General features: G+C 46.0%; 3 protein-coding genes across 4 annotated transcripts in view; 2 read left to right on the plus strand and 1 right to left on the minus strand.

The window, feature by feature from the left end:
- Nucleotides 1-647: 647 nt before the first annotated feature.
- cdk8 (cyclin dependent kinase 8) lies at nt 648-14,580 on the minus strand. Of its 2 annotated transcripts, XM_023999936.2 has the most exons (13): nt 14,174-14,580; nt 10,029-10,104; nt 9,832-9,942; nt 8,178-8,318; nt 7,079-7,136; nt 6,814-6,945; nt 6,260-6,403; nt 5,308-5,377; nt 4,851-4,923; nt 4,628-4,725; nt 2,195-2,282; nt 1,868-2,020; nt 648-1,709 (listed from the first exon to the last, which is right to left on the minus strand). In XM_023999936.2, exons 1-13 carry the CDS (start codon nt 14,299-14,301, stop codon nt 1,584-1,586), a joined length of 1,398 nt encoding a protein of 465 aa, XP_023855704.1. In that variant the 5' UTR covers nt 14,302-14,580; the 3' UTR covers nt 648-1,583. The 2 variants fall into 2 exon arrangements, with proteins under 2 accessions (XP_023855704.1, XP_023855705.1); XM_023999937.2 differs by lacking the exons at nt 8,178-8,318; nt 9,832-9,942; nt 10,029-10,104; nt 14,174-14,580 and adding an exon at nt 8,086-8,107.
- A 136-nt stretch (nt 14,581-14,716) lies between these two features.
- rnf6 (ring finger protein (C3H2C3 type) 6) lies at nt 14,717-21,408 on the plus strand. Its single transcript, XM_023999935.2, has 4 exons — nt 14,717-15,261; nt 16,397-16,552; nt 17,104-17,256; nt 17,501-21,408. The coding sequence occupies exons 2-4, from the start codon at nt 16,405-16,407 to the stop codon at nt 19,375-19,377; spliced, it is 2,178 nt and encodes a 725-aa protein (XP_023855703.1). The 5' UTR covers nt 14,717-15,261; nt 16,397-16,404; the 3' UTR covers nt 19,378-21,408.
- Nucleotides 21,409-21,990: 582 nt separating this feature from the next.
- The window catches only part of atp8a2 (ATPase phospholipid transporting 8A2), a 67,993-nt gene continuing 66,053 nt past the window's right edge, over nt 21,991-23,930 (plus strand). Inside the window, 1 exon segment of the mRNA XM_070446630.1 lies at nt 21,991-22,219. Coding sequence (XP_070302731.1) covers nt 22,177-22,219 — 43 coding nt within the window. The 5' untranslated portion in view covers nt 21,991-22,176.

Raw genomic sequence — 23,930 nt, forward strand, 5'->3', positions numbered from 1 at the left:
ACAGGGTTTTAATGTTTAGTGGGTGTTCCCATTGTCCAATAGTAGCCCTTGAAAACGTATGAGTGACATCGCGGTTTCCCGTTTGACATCTCGTTGGGCATAGAAAAGGCAGGGTCTCRGCTCAGGGTGGATAGGGGAGGCTACCCAGGGCTTACTATTTTATGCAATCCAGTCCCCACACAGGGTTAACGTTAAAGGCTTGAAATAAACATATTTTGGGGATGAGGACTTGACCTAGCCTAGTTTGAAATGGCCTAATAACAAGGGGTTAGGGTGTTTATAAAGGTGTTTTTGGGAGCAAATTAAACTTGGCGGTGGCTGGTTTAATGATAGCACTAGACTGGTTCCATTCTAGCAGCTTTAGTAACTGACAGATGACTGCATATTTTAGGGTAACACAAGTGTTACACTGGGCAAAGGGAGCAGACTAGAGTGAGAGTGTGAATGTGAGAAAGACAAAAAGATAGAGAGGGTAGTAAACGAGGGCAGTGAACGAGTAAAGACAGACCTCAGAGAGAAAAAGTAGGATGGACTGGGATTGTTCCATTATTGAAGACACGGTTCTATTCCTGGAAGAGAACATACGTTCTTTTTCCGTTTTCCAGGTTAACACAGAGACAAAAGAAGAGAAACTCCCAACTCCAATGTTAACATTTCCACTTTTTATTGTCAGGATACTTGCTTCATGTAAAATATTTAAATACAATACATGTTCCATATGCCGTCCTCCACACGATTGGTTGGTTTTGTCATTATGAAGTTCTGAGGTTCTGCTCACAGCGATTAAAAACAGCTGCTCTCTCTCAGCCCAACGGAAGCTGCTTCACCACTTCCTTTTTTTTATACAGTCAGTGAAAACCAAACCAAGGAAAACAGATTCAATTATAAACTACTAATATCAGGTATTTTTTGTTTTTGTCTCAATTACGCCCCCAACAAGAGCTGTGGATGGGGCACAAACTCCCAGCATGCTCCTGTCAGCAGCTCAGTTCGGTCCCCAGCGAAGACGCCCTCAGAAGGGAGGACAGACAGACAAGAAGAAAGACCGACAGGAGGACAGAGGGGCATGTACTCTGTCAATGCTGGCAGTCACATAGCAGCTTTAGTCTGATCGAAGCTTCAACAGGAAGAGGGGATCTGGCTGGAAAGGGGGAGAGCTTTGGTGGAGGTGGTGAGAAGGAGGGAGTAGGTAACACCCTGGGTGGCCTTCACTGCAAATTAAGCCATCTTCTGTTTGCTTGTCATGTTGTGGCTTTTGTTAAGTACCAGTTCTGAAGGTTAACTTTATAATGCTCATAGACACAGCAACAAAGAGCGGAGGGAACGAGGGAAGAACCAACTGACAGCATCCGTTCTTCTCCATCGTCATCTAGTTTTGCGGTTTAGTCTCCATGTGTTGCTCATGGTTGAAGTTATGTTATTTTCAGGATGGGCTCATTGTATTTCATACTGGGCTAACGGACTACTGCAGTGAGGGTGGACCGGTGGGTTAAATGTGGGGSGAGGGGTGGGTATTGCCATGGACACACCCACCTCCCTCAGTACATTCTCCCTAGTGGGCCAGGCGAGGGCTGGGTCAGGGGTCAGTAGCGGTGGGTCTGGTGTGAGTACTGCGGGGGCTGCTGGGAGGTAGAGGAGTATCCAATGCTGTTTTGGGGCAGTGATGTGCTTGGTCCGGGGTTCTGGTAGGCAGCATGTGGATTGGAGCGCTGAGAGAGAGATAAGATAACCAAATCAGACTATTTACAATTTGGTATGATTTGGTGGGATAGCATGATTTTGCTGATTTCTGTGTTATCAATATAGTATTGCTATGCTATATAGTAACTGCTTTGTATGCATGCATGTATGTGTGAGACTACCCTACCTGGTAGTCTGAGGTCATAATGAGGCCACTTGAGGTAGTGACGGGCGGGACCACTCGCACCTTCTTTAGGGGCGGGCCCTGGGCGTGGCTGTTGTCAGGGTTACCAGTGTGCCCCGCCCCATTGGTGTGGTTGTTCCCCTGCTGCTGGTTCTTCTGGAATATTAAAAGACACCCAAGGCTTCATCAACCACACACTAGCACACACTGAAAATACACTCAAAATGTTCCCTTTAAACCTTTACTCTGTTGATAAAAAAATACATTTATAAGTGTGTTTATGTGTGTAACATATATTTTGACCGAAATGTAAACATAAGAGGCACACACATTTCTGACTTTCTCTGCCTTATCCTCTGGTTCCTCCTCTGTCAGGAACTCCCTCTTGGGGTATGGGATCTGGCAGCCTGCAAACACACTGACACAAACACACCACTTATCTTACAGGGTATAGCACCACATCACTCCAGACATGGAGTAACATGTTGTAATACATTTGTTATAATGCAATATATGTAGTAAGGGGTTTTGTTGTATTACATGTAGTAATAATGTGTTAGTTGTTTTAATATATACTGAACAAAAATATAAGACGCAACATGCAACTATTTCAACGATTTTACTGAGTTACAGTTCAAATAAGTAAATCAGTCGATTGAAAAATTCATTAGGTCCTAATCTATGGATTTCACATGACTGGGCAGGGAAGCTGGCATGGGTGGGCCTGGGAGGGCATAGGCCCACGCACTTGGGAGCCAGGCCCAGCCAATCAGAATGAGTTTCTCCACAAAAGGCCTTAATTACAGACAGAAATACTCCTCAGTTTCATCAGCTGTCAGGGCGGCTAGTCTCAGACAACTACCGACCCGTAGCGCTCACGTCTATAGCCATGAAGTGCTTTGAAAGGCTGGTCATGGCTCACAACATTATCCCAGAAACCCTAGACCCACTCCAATTTGCATACCACCCAAACAGATCCACAGATGATGCAATCTCTATTGCAGTCAACACTTCCCTTTCACACCTGGACAAAAGGAATACCTACGTGAGAATGCTGTTCATTGACTACAGCTCAGCGTTCAACACTAAAGTGCTCTCAAAGCTCATCACTAAGCAAAGGATCCTGGGACTAAACACCTCCCTCTGCAACTGGATCCTGGACTTCCTGATGGGCCGCCCCCAGATGGTGAGGGTAGGTAACAACACATCTGCCACGACAGCCTATAGGGAGGTGGTCAGGGACCTGGCCGGGTGATGCCAGAATAACAACCTATCCCTCAACGTAATCAAGACAAAAAGGAGATGATTGTGGACTACAGGAAAAGGAGGACCGAGCACGCCCCCATTCTCATCGACGGGGCTGTAGTGGAGCAGGTTGAGAGCTTCAAGTTCCTTGGTGTCCACATCACCAACTAACTAATGGTCCAAGCACACCAAGACAGTCGTGAAGAGGGCACGACAAAACCTATTCCCCCTCAAGAGACTGAAAAATTTGGCATGGGTCCTCAGATCTTCAAAAGGTTCTACAGCTGCAACATCGAGAGCATCCTGACTGGTTGCCTCCCTGCTACCGCACGGCAAGCGGTAACAGAGCGCCAAGTCTAAAAGGTTTCTAAACAGCCTTTACCCCCAAGCTATAAGACTCCAGAACAGGAAATCAAATAGCTACCCAGACTATTTTCATTGTGCCTCCCCCCTGCTCCTTTTACACTGTTGCTACTCTGTTTTTATCACCTATGCATAGTCACTTTAACTATACCTACATGTACATATTACCTCAATTAGCCTGACTAACCGGTGCCTGTATATAGTCTCGCTACTGTTATTTTCAATGTTTTATTTATTTACTTTCTCTTGTTCACCTAATACATTTTTACGTAAAAATTGCACTGATGGTTAGGGCTTGTAAGTAAGCATTTCACTGTAAAGTCTACGCCTGTTGTATTCAGCGCACGTGACAAATAAACTTTGATTTGATATCAACATTGAACTCTTTGGCCTGAATGCCAAGCATCACATCTGGAGGAAACCTGGCACCATACCTATGGTGAAGCATTGTGGTAGCAGCATCATGCTGTGGAGATGTTTTTCAGCGGCAGGGACTGGGAGACTAGTCAGGATCGAGGGAAAGATGAACGGAGCAAAGTACAGAGAGATCCTTGATGAAAACCTGCTCCAGAGCTCTCAGGACCACAGACTGTGGTGAAGGTTCACTTTCCAACAGGACAACGATCGTAAGCACACAGCAAAGCATGAGTGGCACGAGTGGCTTCGGGACAAGTCTCTGAATGTCCTTGAGTGGCCCAGCCAGAGCCCGGGCTTAAACCCGATCAAACATCTCTGGAGAGACCTGAAAATAGCTGTACAGTAACGCTCCCCATCCAACCTGACAGAGATTGAGGGGATCTGCAGAGAAGAATGGGAGAAACTCCCCAAATACAGGTGTACCAAGCTTGTAGTGTCACACCCACTAAGACTCAAGGCTGTAATTGCTGCCAAATGTGCTTCAACAAAGTACTGAGTAAAGGGTATGAATACTTATGTAAACGTGAAAATGTCTAAAAACCTGTTTTTGCTTTGTCATTATGGGGTACTGCGTGTAGATTGATGAGGCAAATTTTTCAAAATCAATTTTAGAATAAGGCTGTAACGTAACAAATGTGGAAAAAGTCAAGGGGTCTGAWTACTTTCRGAATGCACTGTACATGTGTTACAGATGTTGTAATAAATATGTTCTAAAGTTGTATTAGGGTCCTGACTCACTCCGAGGTGGGCAGAGGTTCCTCCAGGAAGTAAGGGTCCTGCATGGCCTGCTCAGACGTGATCCTGCGGATCGGGTCCATGGTCAGCAGCTTCTGGAGCTACACACACAAACGTTAGAGCATGAGTAAAACAGAGGGAACGTTTATACAACGTCAGACTGAACAATGCTACGTAACAACAACGTTCAGGCAATTTTAGACTGAGAAAACTAATTTCAACTCACCAAGTGGAATGCTTTGCTGTCTGGTTTGACTTTGTGTTTCTCCATGTATTTTATAAGGCTGCAGTTTGTATACCTGTGATATACGAACATATTTCAGTTTGTATACCTGTGATATACGAACATATTTCAGTTTGTATACCTGTGATATACGAACATATTTCAGTTTGTATACCTGTGATATACGAACATATTTCAGTTTGTATACCTGTGATATACGAACATATTTCAGTTTGTATACCTGTGATATACGAACATATTTCAGTTTGTATACCTGTGATATACGAACATATTTCAGTTTGTATACCTGTGATATACGAACATATTTCAGTTTGTATACCTGTGATACCAGACCACATCATTTCAGTTTGGATGAGAAGACAAATCTATTATTAAAATGCTAAAAATGATCTTGTTCAGAGCTGGCAGAAAGCATGCTGGCAGTCAGAAAGCCACTCACGTGTTCCTCCTGAAGTCCTTCATCAGAGTGGAGTGCTCCGGCATCTTCTTGATGTCTTCCCAGTCCTTCTCTAAGGATTACATCATCAGACTGTGTCAGTGAGTGCTTCTCTGAGGATTACATCAGACTGTCAGTGAGTGCTTGTACAGAACAGACAGATTGCTTTGGGCTCATACAAGTCAGGCCAGAATAGAACTGTGCCTAGTCATGGTTTAATTACACTCTTGTTCTTCAGTATTATATATATATATATATATATATATATATAACTATTTGCCAGGCAGGTTCATAATACACACGTCGAAAATATGTTCGAAATCTGTCTTGCCTACCACTTTCTAAAACGACATGCTGTGTACTAATAGTGCTACATACTATTGAGAACGTACTGTTTCGTAAAAACATATGCAGGAAGCAACAAATACAAACATACTAGGTTGATCCATGCTGAGAAGACATAATCTAACACTCAATCGTGCTTGTTCCCCGACATTCGTTCATTTTGGTAGAGCGCATTCCCTATTCCCTATGATTATCAGATGATTATCAGATGATTATGAAAAAGACGCAAGTCTGAAAAGACGATTCTCTTCCTCAATAGTGTGCAGCGAATTGTACTTTATGAAAAGACAAAATGAATATAACATCCTGGCATTTAAAGTTGTACACATACTGATGTTATATTTTTGCATAGCCAAAAAGCCTACTATTTTGAACGCAAATATGTGTTTTCAGATGGAACAAGGTTAATAATTTAACACATACTGTACGAGTGACCATTTCAATGCACATATGCATGTCCTGATAAGTTATGAGAGTCCCAAGCACTCACGGACAACCCTCTTTATCCAGAGCCAGTTTAAGTATCCTTTGGCCTCTACATGCTGGTTTTGTGGCCTGTGTGTGGTGGTTCTAAAGGAGGAGAGGCCCTGCCCCAGCCCAGCTCTCTCACCAGCAGGGAAGCCCATGACGTTGAAGATGCGGTCCAGCTGATCGTGGTGGTAGGGGTTACTGGTCTTGATGTCCTCTTGGCGACAGTGGAAGATGGGCTCAGATGTCAACAGCTCGGCAAAGATGCAGCCAATCGCCCAGATGTCTGACAGATGCACAGGGTGGACTAGAGATATCAGGGCTCTACAGTGCTACCATTGTGGTTTCATATGATCCTAAATATTTTTATTTTGGCCACCAGTGCCCCTAGAATTTTAAAAATATTTTTAGTAATTGCTGGAAAATCATCAATACATCGAATATTTCTCAATCTGCGCCTAAATCTATTTGTGCTCCTACATTTTTCAACTTAGGAGCACGTGCTCCTTGTAAAATATGACAGTGTAGAGCCCTGGATATCACACTGTGTTCTAAACCACGCCCACACACAGACACCCACTTGAACATGCTTGCACACACACAACAGTAATTATCCTAGGATGGTGTCAGGATAGCTCAGAAGTTCAGCTCTTGGTACACAGCACACACACCCACCCACCCCGTGGCCGTTCTCACCGATGGCTTTGGTGTAGTGCCTGGCACCTAGCAGTAGCTCTGGTGCCCTGTACCAGAAGGTGACCACCACAGGGTCCAGATCTGCTAACGGCTTCAGTGGGGAGTTAAAGAGGCGGGCAAAGCCCATGTCCGCTGTACAGCAACACACAAGAAAGAAATAAGCCACATAATATGATAATGTAGTATAACGCTCAAATAGTGTGTAATAGCCAGTCTATGTAGACATAAAGCATTATGCTGAAAAAAAATAAACACTCCATCGTACCGATCTTTACTCGACCCCTCTCCGGCCCCTCCCCCATCACTAGGATGTTTGCAGGTTTCTGGGGAAAAACAGATTAACGGTTAATATCACCCAAATATTTACTTCCATTATCCTAATACCCACACTGATACACATTAAACGAGAGGAATTAAGATTAGTTTGGCCGCGTTATGCTGAGTAACATATGAACGGTTCAGGTAGTGTCAATGCTGTCCTCTGGTGGCGTAACAATGAAACTCACATCTCAGAGAGAAGCAGGCCAGGCACCTCCATTTCCTCCACCAGGGCAACCATACAGTGCTCAGCCACTGTACCATTTCCTGCATCCCTCCATTCCTCTCCCCCGCCCCCCCCTGCCATTTCCTCCCCTATTCTCCCTTCCTCATCCCCCACCTTCACCAGGTCTCTGTAGGAAACAGTTAGCGTGCAGGTAATGGATGCCCACTCTCCCTCCAGTGCCCTTCTTCCTCCCTCCCCCTCACACAAAGGCCTTTCTCATTTGGGCAAAAGTCTGTTCTCCCGTCCGCTCTCCTCCGTGACCCAGAAACTGATAAGTGGTCGAGGAGAGTGTCAATTAGTTAGTAGGTGAATGGAGGAGTGTCCTCTCCTCTTCGATAGCCTCCTTTCATCGAGGATAGTCATGTGTATCCCACCGGAGTCATTCACAGAAGAGTTTTTATATTTGACACACCCCCTTTGAAGCAGTTGTTGCTTACGAGGAGAAAAGCAGGCAAACATTTAAAATGTATATGCTACTTATCCTTTTATCTATAAAATGTCTTGCAGAACGAGCTACATTTATTTCATCACTTTACATTTATTTTGGGATTCTACCCCTGTAAAGGTAATTTGCCTGATGACGCACAAATGGAGAGAATCTAATTTAATACAAGCACCTTTCCGTTCACATTCCCTCTGCCTCTCAATTACCTTTGACATATTTCAAAAGGAGGCGAGAGACGGAGGAGAGGACGCAGGAGTTGAGCAAATCCAATTGAGAAAAGGCCCAGGTCTCTGTGTAGGACCCAGTTGGCATGCAGGAAAAGGATGCACTCTCCTTCCTTCCCTCCCTACCCCCTCCTCTCCCCCTGTCCCTTACCAGGTCTCTGTGTAGGACCCAGTTGGCGTGTAAGTAATGGATGCCGTCCAGGATCTGGTAGAGCAGAGACTTGACCATCCCCCTGGGCAGTTGCAGGGGCTTCTTGTTAGCCTTGGACGCCCTGTGAAACTTTATGATGTGCTGTGGAGAGAGAGAGCATCATTAGTGTGTGTTGTCAATGTCTGTGTCAATGGATTTAAACAAGTGTGGAGGTAAAATATTCAAATGTTTATATAAAAAGTGTGTTTATGTAAAAACAAATGTGTACGTGTGTGTGTATGTTTATAGTGTGGATGGATGTATCAGATACAAAATCTGTGAGAGTATCATGCAAATCATTCTGTTACTTTTAGATTACTTTCCCCTTAAAGAGGCATTAGAAGACAAAAATGAATATTGCCAATTGAACGACATCTATTGCAGGATAAATCAATGTTAAAGTTTACATAGCTGACCATAAATAAATGTTACAATTTACTTTATGGGTTGGTTATGTAGGCTTCTTCTAACCCATTGCTTTCTACTACAGATAATATGGTTAGGCTTAATCTTACCATTAAAAAATAAAATAAAAAAAAGTGTCAGATTTCCAGTCATTGCAAATAATGTAATAAACCTTGATTTTCAACAATAGGACTTATAATTATAAATTATCTAAATTGTTTTACCTGAGCATAACCCAAAACCGAACAACTTATTAGCTTACTTTGTTGTTTATGATTTTGTCGTCATGGAGGACTGATTGGGCTCATTGCTTCGAGTTGGAAAAAAATGCTGCTCTCYTTGAAATGTTGATATCTATATCATTTGCAGAGGTTTAAGTCTATCAAAAGTGTGTGCATTAGAACATGTGTCCATTAGGCCTATTTTTTTTTTATCCGCACAAATTAGATTGAGCAATAAAAGCCCCACTCGTGGTCTTCTTAAAGTAAACCGGTTTCTGACAGTATGGAGCACAACACCAGAGTAGTTTAGAAGGGAGGAACTCCCTCTCATTTTCCCCATAAGCACTAAGCAGCTGTTGCATATTTTCACTGGCTGTTCACTGGTTGCAAAAACAGATTGATAGACAGCTTATTCTTCAATTCAACCATTATTGAGTAAAAAAAAAATGTGAACAGCCATCCACAACAACCACAATCCATGAGGCACAAATAGCTAAATGAGAGAGCAGCAGTGTGATTCATATCAATGCTCTATGTAGATATCAACACTAATGATATCTGTATGGCCCTTACCTCCAAGCTTTTATTCAAGTTGGATAATCTTTGGATGTCGACAGCAGTTGCACCATCAGAAGACATAGCATGGACTGTAGCCTACAAAAGCCTATTCCTGCTCTTTTCCCACAATCTATCAAGTGCAATTGGGGAGTCATCATAGTGGTCTCTGACTTGTGGTCAGACCTTAAATTTGCCAATTTTTTCAATGCTGATTTAAATGCCATTGAGAAAACAGAAAGGTGTCAATGATTTTTTTGCACAAACATTTTCAAAGTAATCCTAGAATTAATCATTTAGTTTTTCAAAAGTATCTGTAATCTGATTACTATAGTTTTGCTGGTAACGTAACTGATTACAGTTGGTTTATTTTTTATCCGTTACTCCCCATGTGTGTGTGTGTGTGTGTGTGTGTGTGTGTGTGTGTGTATTACCCAGAGATCATGCTCAGCATAGTCGAAGAGCAGCCAGACTTTGCGGTCTGCGTGTGACAGGAACACCTTCTGCAGTGAGATAACATTAGGATGCTTCAGCTCCCGCAGTAGCTAGAAGAAGAAACATTCATACAAACATTATGAGATGTCTCACAGACCCAGGTTAAGCCTGCTCTTGAGCTAAACACAACACTTACTGCAATCTCTCTGCAGGCAGACATGGAGATGCCAGTGCCTTCAATCTGCTTGAGGGCGTAGTCCTTATCATCCTTCCTGAAGACAGAAAAATATACAGCATCAACCCAAGTTCACTACAGTTCCCATGGGGCCTTGTTACACTGAGACATGGAGGCCAGCTGGCAGTTGGTGGTACATGAGTGGCTGAGAGGAGGGCAAAATGCTTACATTTCCTCCAGATTTATGTCATATAATCAAGCTCACCCCCATACCCCAGTAGAGGGGAAACAGACTATGGCAGCTGGCAAGGGACACAAAGTTAGGTTAGCCCCTCACTAGTACAAACCCCTCCCCTCCACCCGGCCCAAATCATCTCATAAACTGCTCTTTGTGCCTCCTCGGGCCATGTTCAACTCCAGGAGAACAAATTAGGGTATGAGAGGCTCGTAAACAGCAGTCTCCTACAATAAACACAAACATCTTTGAACACTTAGGGSTGGTTAAAACACGGTTCCAGCCACCAGTCAGTCTGGCCATGTTTTAGACCAACTGCTTGGTGGGTCTGATTTGTGTCCTGAGGGTTTAGGTTCAACAACAAAGCCCAGTTACAGTAAAGGATCTGGGCTGGATTAAACAAAACATGGATGATCTGGACTCCACTTGGGTTTGGACTGGATTGGATGGGGTTGGACTAGGATAGGGCCAGGAGGACTGGACCACCAGTCTAGGATGGGGCTAGACCACCAGACTAGGATGGGACCAGGAGGCCTGAACTAGACCACCAGTCTAGGATGGGGCCAGGAGGACTGGACAAGACCACCAGTCTAGGATGGGGCTAGACCACCAGTCTAGGATGGGGCCAGACCACCAGTCTAGGATGGGGCCAGACCACCAGTCTAGGATGGGGCCAGGAGGAATGAACTAGACCACCAGTCTAGGATGGGGGTAGACCACCAGACTAGGATGGGGCCAGGAGGACTGGACTAGACCACCAGACTAGGATGGGGCCAGGAGTAATGAACTAGACCACCAGTCTAGGATGGGGCTAGAGCACCAGACTAGGATTGGGCTAGAGCACCAGACTAGGATTGGGCCAGGAGTAATGAACTAGACCACCAGTCTAGGATGGGGCCAGGAGGACTGGACTAGACCACCAGACTAGGACGGGGCCAGGAGGCTTGGACTAGACCATCAGTCTAGGATGGGGCTAGACCACCAGACTAGGATGGGGCTAGAGCACCAGACAAGGACGGGGCCAGGAGGACTGGACTAGACCACCAGACTAGGATGGGACTAGACCACCAGACTAGGATGGGGCCAGGAAGCCTGGACTAGACCACCAGACTAGGATGGGGCCAGGAGGCCTGGACTAGACCACCAGACTAGGATGGGGCCAGGAGGCCTGAACTAGACCACCAGACTAGGATGGGGCCAGGAGGAATGAACTAGACCACCAGACTAGGATGTGGCTGGACTGGGACAGAAGGGGAAGGACAGGGTGTCTGCAGTCTGAAATTAGCTCTTTGCCTTCATGGCCTCTGTATAAAATACCTTTATTGTAATAGCATAAACCTAACCAGTCCTTTCACTGGTAATAATTTATGAAGGGAGCAAGAAGAGAACAATAAACATAAGATAATGGGAAAACTGGAATAAACATTGTCTGGCTGAAATGGCTAAATGCTTGGATACATCTGCAGTGGTTTGTGTCTCAGCCACTGACACTAACATGTTTAGGCTAAAATGTTCAATGCAATAAAAATATATTTTTTGTGTCAAACTAGGCGTATGCAATAAAGTTAAAAGCCCAAGGTAATTAAACCACAATAGCAAAACAAACTCATTTGGGGATTGCTCAAAACCCATATATTCTAGTATTTTGAATAATAATTGGACATTACTATTTAGCCTATGAATTGCACGACAATGGTTCTCAGCATTGGTCTACATAAATTAGTCTAGCATATTATTATTATTTTTACAAGTATCTTTAGTTGAAGAGAAAAAGTAATCGAGACATGTATAGAATAACCTTGTGTGCAAGTTTTACAGTGCTTTTACTCCAATTTGAAATAGCGGCCAGAGAATTGGTGAGATTGCATAAACTCCAAGGTTAATAGGCTGTAGCCTAGTTTCACAGTAGGGAAAATAACACCCATCATCTCACTTCTTATTGGCAGACAGAGACCTTCATAATCATAACATCCTGCAGCCTCAAATAATTAGACCASAGTAAAACACTTATATCAACAGAAATAACCCTTTTACTTGGTCATGAGATAATAGCATAGTAGTGATGCACGATATCGGAATTGGCCGATATTAGCTAAAAATGCCGGCATCGCGGCCCGCGGTCTAGTTTAACGCTGAAGTGCAAAACCGATGTGCATACGTCTAACGTAGGTAGATGACGTAATGACGCCACGAAAAATACAGCGCTAAACAGAACAAAAGCAGAAAAATACTAAGCGCACACTTACAACAACTAAACAAGTTCAAGTTGAGCAGTCATTTGAAAGACTAAGAACATTTCAGTGAGACAACTCAAAGGCGAAATCCATTAACGCCAAGATAATATAATTCATTATGKTACTTGCTATGGGCGTCACGACTGACATTTGGACCAGCGATGGCAGCCCCATGAGCATGCGGAGTCTGACAGCACAGTGGGTCGACGAGGATTTCGTACTGAGGAATGCCGTATTGCATGCTCAAGAATGTGCTGGTTCTCATACCGCTGCTGCCATTTCAATAGCATCTGAGAACATGAACACACTCTTAGCACGATTTGAACAACTGACTGGAGAAATAAGCTAACCCTCTGTCATGGCACTAAAACGCCTGCTCAACAAAACTGAAGACAGACCGTGGGGTTAAAACTTACAAAAGTACTCAAGTCGGTGAACATGCGATTCGGTGGTATTCTCTCTGAGCCTCTTTACCGTGTCGCCACCATGCTCAATGTTAGGTACAAGGACCGCTACTTCGATGCAGACAATAAACAGGGTTTACGTGAAATGTTACAGAGTACAGCTGGACAGGATGGAAACGGACACAGTGATAGTGGACCAAGGAAGAGAGGCCACGTACACACAGAGCTGAAACGTCACTGCTTGTATGATGAATACATGTATGATGAAATCCTGGTTGAAAATGATTAGAGGGGGTGAGATTCCTCCATACAATGTAAAGTGCTTTAAGCATCTGGTGAAAAAAACTGCTTTATGTAAACCCATTATTATGTATTGTGTAACCAGGACGAACCAGATCCAGACACCTCAAACCCGCCAGACCAAACATTCCCTGCGCGCGACTGCACCTGCCCCTGACTTGCTTGGCTGCGTCTGTAATAGGCTATCACACAAAGGCTGGCCTACTTCACTCAGTTTGATCATATTACTGCGAAAATATTACACCTCGAAATGCAAAAAAATGACACGGCATAATTTGATAAAAAAATATCCTCATTCTGTTTGGAGCTTAACTTGCTTGATGACTGCAATACCCCACATAAAATGTTGTTACAACATCCCCCGTTCTGTTCCGTTTCATCTGCGAGCGCAGGCGTCCTTTTAAAACTATACCTGATTTGCAATGCATCATGCTAGCATACTAACTACAATACAGTAAGGTTAGCTGGTGGATTTAGCGAACACATTGCACAGCTTTTAGTTACTGAAAGTTGTGGCTGCTTCGCGTCATGCATTGTTCTCTACCTTCTTTGCTGTTGTCTGTGCCCAATAATGTTTGTACCGTGTTTTTTGCTGCTACCATGCTATGTTTTAGGTCTCTCGTCGTGTTGTGTGTTTTATTTTAAATGTTATTGTTAATCCCAGCTCCCGTCCCCGCAGGAGGCCTTTTGGTAGGCCGTCATTGTAAATACGAACTTGTTCTTAACTGACTTGTCTGGTTAAATAAAATAAGTGCTGGGCCACTGATGTCAGTGCTTAAATCAGCTTTGTCATGGAACTCGAGCCCCTGTTCTCCAAGTGCTATGACGTACTGAGTTTATTCAGTTGGTTCTTTAAAATGTTCCCCGTACTACGAGTTACAAATAGGTGTAACGGAGAGGGGGCCTTAAACAGGAGCAACCAAGACAAACCGAGTTGTAATGGGAGACTCGTGGACCTGAGGGCCTTCTTACTAACTCTCATTATCAACTCACCCATCTTTTCTCTTTGCTTTGTATACATGACCGTAGGTGCCTCTTCCCACTTTGCATCCCTCGTATTCAAACAGGTCCTCGACACGTTCTCTCTCTCCGGTCAGCATCACTTTGAAATCGTAGTCCATTCTCTCTGTTGTTTATGTCAATTATCTTCTTATTCCTTTTAAAGCGCCGCTTGGGAGGCAACTTACTTCACAACCCCAGTTAGAATTTGTTGTTGCCTTCCCCCGCGTCGTTCTCTCCTCAGCCCTGTTTCCACATTTAACGGCTAGGTTTATGTTTACCAGAGAAGACGCAGGTTTCTTATCCGCGACGAAGGGCCAGGTATGGGCAGTAAAACTAGCTTCCCCGTTCTCTTGTATTATCTTGCTACTGCGTTTCTCCAACCGGTATCACACTCTGGAGAACTGAAAAACCACGCACGGCACTGTCGTAAAATGTCGTTATTGCACAGAAATGGACGGGAGCTATATGTTTAGAACACCACGTGGATTTTAACTCTTTGTAACGTGAAGGGGATACAAATTGTACTATTCAGACAAAAACATCTCGTTTTATGATCAGAACTTTGGTGCTGGCATCTCTGAAGCCAGTTCAAGTGTTTCCTCTCCACATTTCATGACAATTACGCCACTCCTTAATCATAATCTGATGTTGGATATCCAAAATTAGATAATTCTGGCGTCTAATAAAGGCATAGAGGAGTCAAGATATGCGCACGGACATTGAAAAACGGGGGGGAAATGTCATAGCTATCTATTCATATATTTACCTTCAGACTGCTTGGAGAAAATGATCAACTGCGTGGTTATATAAAATACATTTGTGAAAAAGAACCTGTTTCAAATTGAAAACAGTCCTCTTCACAATTAAACACATATGAATAGATTGATTGAAACACAATTATCTGTTATAATCGGCACCTTTTATTGTAGTCGTGCGGTTTCGTAAGGTAGGAACTAATCTGACACTGCTGGTCTTTGATCGGACAGTGAGAAGTGTAGCAAAGTTGGTCCCATCTTGGCTACATTGTAATCAGAGCGGAGAGGGAAGCAAACGCGTCGATATTACAGCTGCTGTGTCAGGTACAAAAATACCTCTACATTTTGTTGTCAATTCCATATTCTCGAGCTAAAAAAACGATGTTTAGGTTGAGTATTGTATGCACTCAGTTCGTGTGTTGCTCGTTAAAATAATTGTCTTATGTTGGCGAAACCTTTCACCAGATAGCTAGCTGTCGACAACTAACAAATGCGTTGCGCATTCAAAATGACAGCTCGCCGCTTTGAAAGACAATGTGAAACCGGCGTATAGGTGTGAAGATTTTTATTAGTTGGATACGCTTATATAATTATTTTGCAATCGTTAGGTGACGATTCTTTGTCCTCCTCTACATAGTCAACTTGCATGGAGCCCGACTATTCTTTGTCATGTCCCTCCTCCGACGTGGCTGTGTGATCGTTCCTGCGTCGGTGATTGGTAGCTAGTAGGATGACACCGGCGTCAGTTTTGTTGGTCCTTTCTCCTGTGTCCTCCAACATGGCCTACTGTATGGTATGTTTTGTAGAGGCTGGAATATTGCTCTAAATGGCATGATTGTTGCCGTCTATACGGCCAACTCAATATTCATCGCGGTCTATTGTTGTGCCAGCGATGCTGTTGTGTGGAGGTTTCTGAATCTAAGAAGGTTAGCCTGCTAGATGTCGGAACTCAGAAGGTTCGATTTTTGTAGCCGATCAGCGACTAGTGCGGGCGGAGTAGAYCTCCAACGTCACATAAAATGAAGTTTATCAAAACGACTGATTTCAGCACCCAAAGAATAGTCCGCAATTACACAGAGCAATGTCTCAGCCGACCTCTTACTGACCATGTCTCATCCCACAGCAGAATGGATAGTGTTGTTTTGACATGGTTTATGGCTAAAGGTGGGGCCACACAGGTTTAATAAAGTGAAGGCGTCTGATGTGGTAATGTCACATAATTGCATTGATTGTTAAAAATACTGTTGACTTGAGGTTTTTCCCCAGGGAATTGGATGGTCTGTAAAGTCTTGTTCTAATCCATGTTTGTCAGTTGTATAGAATCAAAATATATGTGATCTCAACTTAACTGCTGCCTATGATTGAATGATGGATGTATTACTAAAGCAGTACCCAGGTAAGTTCCAGCCAGGTGTCCCACATTTCTGACACCCCACCTACCGCCCTCTGTGTGCCACAGCGGATTCCATGGTGATGGACCCTCCTGGCGGGCGAGACGAGCGGCGTCGTCAGGCAGAGCGTCTTCGACGGGAGGAGGCGTACTATCACTTCATCAACGAGCTGAGCGAGGAAGAGTACCGCCTTATGAGAGACAGCAACCTGCTGGGCACACCTGGTGAGAGGAACCTAGAACACTTGACGCAGGGTTCCATAGCTCCAGTCCTCCAGTCCCCCCTAATTTGTACCAGGACAACCACGGGATAGGCAACTCCAGTCCTACAGGGTCCTGATTGGTCTCACACTTTTGCCACTCTAGCACACCTGACTCTAATAATCAACTAATCATGATCTTCAATTTAAAATGTAATTAGTTTAATCAGCTGTGTTTTCTAGAGATGGAGGAAAGCTGTGACCACTCTGGCCCCCGAGGACTGGAGTTGCCCATCCCTGCTTTATCCAATCAGTGGTGCTAATTAATGCCATGGAGAAACAATAACCATAGGACTGCAGCCCTGGAGTTGTCGTGCACCCCTGCCACAACCCAATAGACTGAAACCTGTTAATGCACCCTAATATAGGCCTACACACACACACATTGTGTAATAAAACTAGCACATTTTATAATGTAATGGCTTCATGTTGGCTACTAAGGGCTGAAAATGAATCTGGACAATCAAGCATATAAGTCCTCCGTCTTGACCTAACAGAGGACATGTTGTTCCCCAGGTGAGGTGACAGCGGAGGAGCTACGGCAGCGCCTGGACGGGGCAAAGGAGCGTGTGTCATCTCAGCCCCGCCCTGAACCACTCCCACAGAACACTGAGGCCGGAGAGGAGGAGGGGAGCAGCGTTGAGGGGGAGGAGAGCGAGGGAGGGGCAGGTAGGAATAATGAGCTATAGCGGTGGTAGTGGTTTTATGGGCTTATAGAGGTTATTGTGGGAAATTAATGCTAAAGGGTCTGTATAACCTAAACTGACAGATTGTTATGGGTCTCAAAAGGTTCAAGGCCTAATTGCTGCTGTATACTCAATCAGTTCAGTTTATTTATTATTGATCAAAGTACTAAAGTATTACTAGATAATTACAACTGACTCAGTTCASTAACGAGCTGCTGTCTGTATAGCTACTGCTGAGCCGGGAGCAGAGACGTCTAACGGCGACTCACTGCTGGAGTGGCTGAACACCTTCCGACGTACAGGGAACGCCACGCGCAGTGGCCAGAGCGGCAACCAGACGTGGCGCGCGGTCAGCCGCACCAACCCCAACAGTGGAGAGTTCCGCTTCAGCCTGGAGATCAACATCAACCATGAGCAGCCAGAGCCAGGGGAGCACAGTGATGCCCCCGACCCCTCAGAGCTGTCCCCTGTCCCCCCTCCATCCACAGCCTCCTCAGCCTCCATACGCACTGCCCCCTACACCCCTGCCCGGCCCTCCACCTATCCCTTACCTCGAGCTACCCAGGGCAGGAGGGCTCAGATCCGCCGTACACGCAGTAGTACCACCATCCCTCCTCTGACTCCCGCACCCCTCACCACACCCCTGCCCCCCCCTACTGCTCTAAGCGGTACAGCAGCCCTCACCCTCCCACCACCTCCAGTCCCCATCACCCCCCCTATTCTAAATCCTTCAATAAGCCCTCCACAGCTCCAACCCCCAAGCAGAGCTTCCTCCCAAGGGGAGGAGCAGGAGGAGGGGGTTCCTACCCTGGACTTCCCCCGTGTACCGCCCCAGTCTGGCCCCCAGGTGGCGTCTGTGGGGCGTGAGCCTCGTAGCAACAGGACTCGATCTCGCGGCCGGACCCGCAGGGCTGCAGCAGGAGGTGGGACTACCTCCCGGTCATCTAGGAGACGTAGCCGCTCCCCTCTTCAGAGAAACCCCGCCCCTAACTTGGCTACCTTGCCTCCTAGTGGTGGGAATGGAAATGGTGTCTCTAATAATGGCCACACTGCTGAGCCCGGAAACAGAACTGCTTCTGTCTCCATGGAGACCGGTGAGGCCGTGTCAGAGCCGGCTGTACTAGCAGAGCCTGGCCCAGAGGCAGGTGAGCAGGAGGGAGAGGCACACACGGCCGGGTCGGGGGGTGCAGGGGGGGTGCGGCGCCACCCCACCATCATGCTGGATCTGCAGGTGCGGCGCATCCGACCGGGAGAGAACCGGGACCGGGACAGCATCGCCAGCCGAACCCGTTCCCGGGCCCGCGCCGCCGAAAACACTGTCACCTTCGAGAGTGACAGCGGGGGCTTCCGGCGCACAATCTCCCGCTCGGAGCGGGCCGGGATCCGGACCTACGTCAGCACCATCCGGATCCCTCTGAGGAGGATCAGTGAGACAGGATTGGGGGAGCCCAGCTCCACCGCCCTGCGCTCCATCCTCAGACAGATCATGACCGGCTTCGGGGAGCTCAGCTCCCTCATGGAGACGGAGGCTGACGCTGAGACCACCGAGGGCATGCCCGGTCACCAGGACCCTGTAGGACCCAATGCAAACACCAACACCGCACAGACCTACCGTAGCCACAGTAACGAGAGTGGAACTGTGGCGGGAGGCCAGGCAGCAGAGACGGAGAGAGAGGGGGGGGGCGATGAGGAGGAAGGAGGGCAGGGGAGGTTAGGTGGGAGTGGCAACGGTGGAATCCCAACCCCTGACGACGGTCGGCCGATGAGCAGGGACACAAACAACCTGGTAGAGAACGGCACGTTGCCCATCCTGCGGCTGGCCCACTTCTTCCTGCTCAACGACGAGGAGGACGAGGAGCACCCGCGCGGCCTGACCAAAGAGCAGATCGACATACTAGCCACGCGCACCTACGGCCAGGCCAGCCTGGAGGGGGAAGCGGGGCGCGCCTGCAGCGTCTGTATCAACGACTATGCCCAAGGGAACAAGCTGCGCCGCCTGCCCTGCGCCCACGAGTTCCACATCCACTGCATCGACCGCTGGCTCTCTGAGAACAACACCTGCCCCATCTGCAGGCAGTCCATCCTCCCTGCTCACCAGGACTGACCCTGCCCTGACCCCTTGAATCCCCTGACCCCAGACCATCACCGGCTTCACCTCGCCCCCTGCTGGCCGAACTGAGCATGCCCGAGCAGAGAGGACGGTACATGTACATAGCGCTTTAATGTTTTCATTTACCATTGCAATATTAATTGTGTTCACTCTGAAATGGTAGAACCCAAAGGGGTAGGGGGGGGCTAATGCAGAGAATTAACGTGTTATTTTTTTAGACTTATTTTCAGCACCTTTGTTTTTTTAATGTATTTTCTTGTCTTGTTTCTCTTCGGCCTCTGTCACGATGCTTCTGAAGTCCACATTTACAGATAGCACTTAACTTACAGAGCTACTATAGCTAGCCGCTGCTGATCAGTCTCGAACTCTTTCACCTGATACGCTGTGATGTCACAAATGGACTACAGCAATCAGTCAGTCGCTTCTGTAGATTTGATTTGGTTGACGATGTGTAAATATGTCACCGCCGCCGCCTGTGTTTTGGGGTTGAGAAGAGTCATCCTTGTTGCATTTTAAGCAGAAAACATTAAGTTAGAGCTAATATTGGAATCCTTCTATTTAAAGCTCCAACAACCCTTTTTAAAGTGTCCTCTATCATGTGTATGTGTTTGGACAAAGGCTATTGTGGTTCTATTTTACCTTTTAATTACATTTTACTTGGCCAGTGGTCCCTAGGATGTTGTTGATGTCTGCCTACCTGTTCCAGCTCTTTAAACCTAGCCATCGAACCCCATAGATCCACAGTGGATGTCCAATAGTTCTTCAAATTAGTTGCAGCCTTTGACACTTAGTAACACAAGTCAGAAAGAAACATCTAAAGCTAAGAAGTGTGTGAGGTAATTTAGCAGCAAGCACTTGTAGTTGGACTCGTCTGTTAGGGAGACAGGCAAATAATGCAATAACATGAAGGAGGAACGGAAGGACCGTTTTGTGTTAGATGTTTAAACTTTATAGTGCTGTTCTCTCTTGTTTACTCCTGGGCATTGATGAATAATTCATCTGTTGTGAGATGGAGAGTATCTGCTCTGTAGTATGCTCTCCCTCTATCCCCAGACTCCTAAACTCCTCAATCATCATCCCCCACTCCTCTAACGCACACGTGTCAAACTCATTCCACGGAGGGCAGAGTGTCTGTGGGTTCTCTCCACCCTTGTACTTGATCGATGAATTACGGTCATTAATTGGTAAGGAACTCCCCTCACCCTTGTTGTCTAGGTCTGTCTAATTGAAAGGACAACCAAAAACCTGCAGACACTCGGCCCTCCGTGGAGTGAGTTTAACACCCCTGCTCTAATGTCTGTGTTTAAAGCCCCTGCTTTGGGAGAACCTGCCTGTCATGGCCTGATTTCTATCACCTAAGTAGTTTCATGTTCACAAACCTGAAAGGAATGACTAGGTGAAAGCAAAATGGTGAAGCCTCCACTCAATCCATTTTCTACATCTATCCAATCCTTTCGGATCAGTGTCTTCCTCCATTAGCCTGGCTTAGATCTCAATTGGCTTTCCCTGCAGGCAGTATCACCCTGTTACCACCAGGGGCAGTGTTCACAACTACAGTATGACGTGGTGAGGACTGGAGACCAGTGGTATTGGTGTCCATGCAGGGCAGGGGTTTTCTCTCATTTTCATACTAACTTTGTTCCAAGCAGACTCATTAGACAGGGATGTGATACAGGAAACAATGCTCTTTCTGTACTGAAGTGTGTGTGTGTGTGTGTGTTAGCGCTGAAGGAAGTGATAACAGAATGTCTAATATGGTTCTGGAGAAGCATCAGTCAGTCGCCTGAATGTCCATCTATCTAAGAAAGAGTGAGAGGGTCCGTGGCCACCGAAATTCAGAAATGAATATTTATTCTGTTCCTATTTAATGAGAAACAAACTTTGAAATATTGAATGTGTTATGTGATGAGATTTAAAAAACAGTTAAGATTAATATGTATTCTGTTACTATGTAATATAAATAAACACAAGGGTTTTCTTCTGCTCCTTAACAAGGGAATTAAATACAGCTTTGTTATGCCTGGAGTTAATTTGTGAGCTCTTTATTTGCTTCCCACTGGGGACTTTGTGTTCCTCCCACAGGACCACTGTCTTTTCCCACATCTCCAATGACATTCTCTCCCTGTGGTGTGAACAACTGTACCTCCATATCATGACAAGTCTTGGTTTTTACTTTAATTTTAGATGGCTCTCTCGCTCCATAGGCTAGAAGTTACTCAGGCCTAGGCCTATGGAATTAGATTAACGTCAAACTAAGTAGGACAGTGAGGTTATGATCAAAGATGCACATGTGAAATGGTCATAGTACAGAAGTGCTAATAGCCATATTCCCTAGTAGTTATCTATTTAGCCTACCTCTGCAGTGTTGGCCTTTCTGCGTCTATGGCCCGACTAGGCTTACTGAATGAGTTAGGCTATTTTTATGCTTGACGTGATATTAGACTTAACTTAGGGCACACACTCAGCTACATCAATGTCCAATTGAAGCAAAGTGAATCAGGATAAAGGAACGAGATTCACTCGAGTATCCTACTTATGCAACGGATCAGGCTTTTTGTGATCTTGGCTGAGGACGCGCGCACGCACAAACACGTCTCACCCCTATGCGCGCTCCCGTCGCTGCTGAGCCGACCCATCGCCGTCCCTCGTCCAACGACCGAACATGATTCACCTCCCAGCGAACGCAGCCTTGTCCCGGGCCCGCATTCCCCCGCTTTGTACGTGAGCCACGGGCATGCCAGCGCCCCGGCCGCCCTCTTCCAGGCCAATACAGACCCCCCGCTCAAGATCAGGATGTACTTCAACCGGCGATCGAAGAAGATCCACAGCGAGGGAGGTAAGCATGACAAGAGGGGCGGAGGCATGTAGCCTATAGTACAGTAGCTTACAGTACATACTAGTACAGCTCCATTGGTAGCTATAGGGATCGAACTGGCAGTGAGGACTTGGTTCTAATGGCCCACCGGTCATATTCTATAGGCATATGTGTGTTATATTAGTGGGGCTATAGGATTGGGATAGCCTTGTTGAGCCCAGGACTGCGGCACGGGTGGCGGTGCAGCTGCTTATTACGCCTGTCATATCCAGTCAGTACAAACAACAGGGCTATTCTTCTATTGGCACAGACAGACTCGGGATGGGGTCGCTGCGCTTCAACTGAACCAATTTCCAATGCTTTGTATGATGTATTAATGATGCTGCAGATATGACAGTAAAGACAGGTAAATGGAGATTATTGCAGGTGAGCGGAACCGAGTTGTCATGGCCTCACTATAAACAGAGTTCGCACCCATCCTTTGCGCGTAATAGTCTATGTAGGCTAGCCTAGACAGAAATTCCTATGGATTTTTCCAAGGAATTTCTTTCTTTTCTCTGGGAGAGGGGTAAATGGTACAGGGTGCATACTGTCCAGATAGGACATTTAAAAAAAAAAAATTCTGAGCACGTAAGTTAGTTCGGCGGCACGGTGGGAGAGCTTAACACCTTCAATGACTTAAAGGGCACGTGACTATTTAATTGATCTTATTCTAAGCCCCTCGCGGGAAGGCCATCATTTGTTAAAGTCACGCGGAGCCCAGACAGGCGGACACCAAATATGTGCTTTCTAGGCCTATATAGTTTTGCAGCATAATGTTGTTGTTTTTTTTAGGGGGGGGGGCTATTCAATGCACCTTTGTCCCCGAAAAAAAAGTAATGCGTCACAGATGCGCCTTTGCATTTACAGGGACAGCCGAACACATCGTTGCACTGCACCSTCCACACAGCTCATAGTGATTTGTCCACGGACTCGTATGCACACACAGAAAGTCCTAGCATGATTATTTGCATTTTGGCTGCGTCAGGGAGTGAGTGCTGTGTGCTAAAAAGAGGTTTTTGGCCAAGCTGCAAGGATTAAAGGGGAGGAGGTCAGTGTTTTGGGAGATAGCTGGCACCGCCGCAGGGGCAGGTTTGACAGCGATGCCGCTGGAGATGAGAGAACAGTTTGTTTGCTGTTGCGTCTATAGGGGCTTTGGAGGGATTGTGTGGCTGAATGTCCATGAGTGCTGGCACAAGTACATTGTGGGGCTGCTGTGTGTTTGTGTGTGACTGTGTTTTGCCTCCAGCAGGTTCCAGAAATAGAAAGCAGCTAGGGCATATTGTCAGGATAGAGAGAGAGATTCGCCAACTGGGTCAGGTCAATCTGTCTCCAGGCTAGGGATCCCCATCAGAGTGAGAGAGAGAACAGCATCAATATGGTTTCCATACCTGGACATCACTACTTCAACCCCAAATCTTTAGTTAGTTCAGAAAATGGCTATTACTCTGGGTTAATTAGTACCGTCAGGAGTCAAGACAGAAAGACACATCAAAGAACAACCCTTTGTAGACCTACTCTCTCAACAGACCCCACCACACACACACCTTAGTCCCTTATTAGACTCTCCTTCGCCCTCTTGAAGGTGTTTCCGTGTCCCACGTGGCCAGTCACTGTGTTCTTTTGCACCTTCTCAGCTCTTCTTGGTTAACTTCAATCTTTCCCACAATCCTTCTGACCTGGACTTTAGCCA

This window comes from Salvelinus sp. IW2-2015, linkage group LG14 (assembly GCF_002910315.2).
Source record: "Salvelinus sp. IW2-2015 linkage group LG14, ASM291031v2, whole genome shotgun sequence".
NCBI classification, from domain to species: Eukaryota; Metazoa; Chordata; class Actinopteri; order Salmoniformes; family Salmonidae; genus Salvelinus; species Salvelinus sp. IW2-2015.

Coding starts and splice junctions, on each gene's coding strand:
- rnf6 (XM_023999935.2), top strand. CDS start 16,405: ATGGTGATGGACCCTCCTGGCGGGCGAGACGAGCGGCGTCGTCAGGCA. Junction 16,553..17,103: donor CAACCTGCTGGGCACACCTG/GTGAGAGGAACC, acceptor GTTGTTCCCCAG/GTGAGGTGACAGCGGAGGAG. Junction 17,257..17,500: donor GGAGAGCGAGGGAGGGGCAG/GTAGGAATAATG, acceptor CTGTCTGTATAG/CTACTGCTGAGCCGGGAGCA.
- cdk8 (XM_023999936.2), bottom strand. CDS start 14,301: ATGGACTACGATTTCAAAGTGATGCTGACCGGAGAGAGAGAACGTGTC. Junction 6,404..6,813: donor GCACTACACCAAAGCCATCG/GTGAGAACGGCC, acceptor TGCATCTGTCAG/ACATCTGGGCGATTGGCTGC. Junction 1,710..1,867: donor TTATGACCTCAGACTACCAG/GTAGGGTAGTCT, acceptor TCTCTCTCTCAG/CGCTCCAATCCACATGCTGC.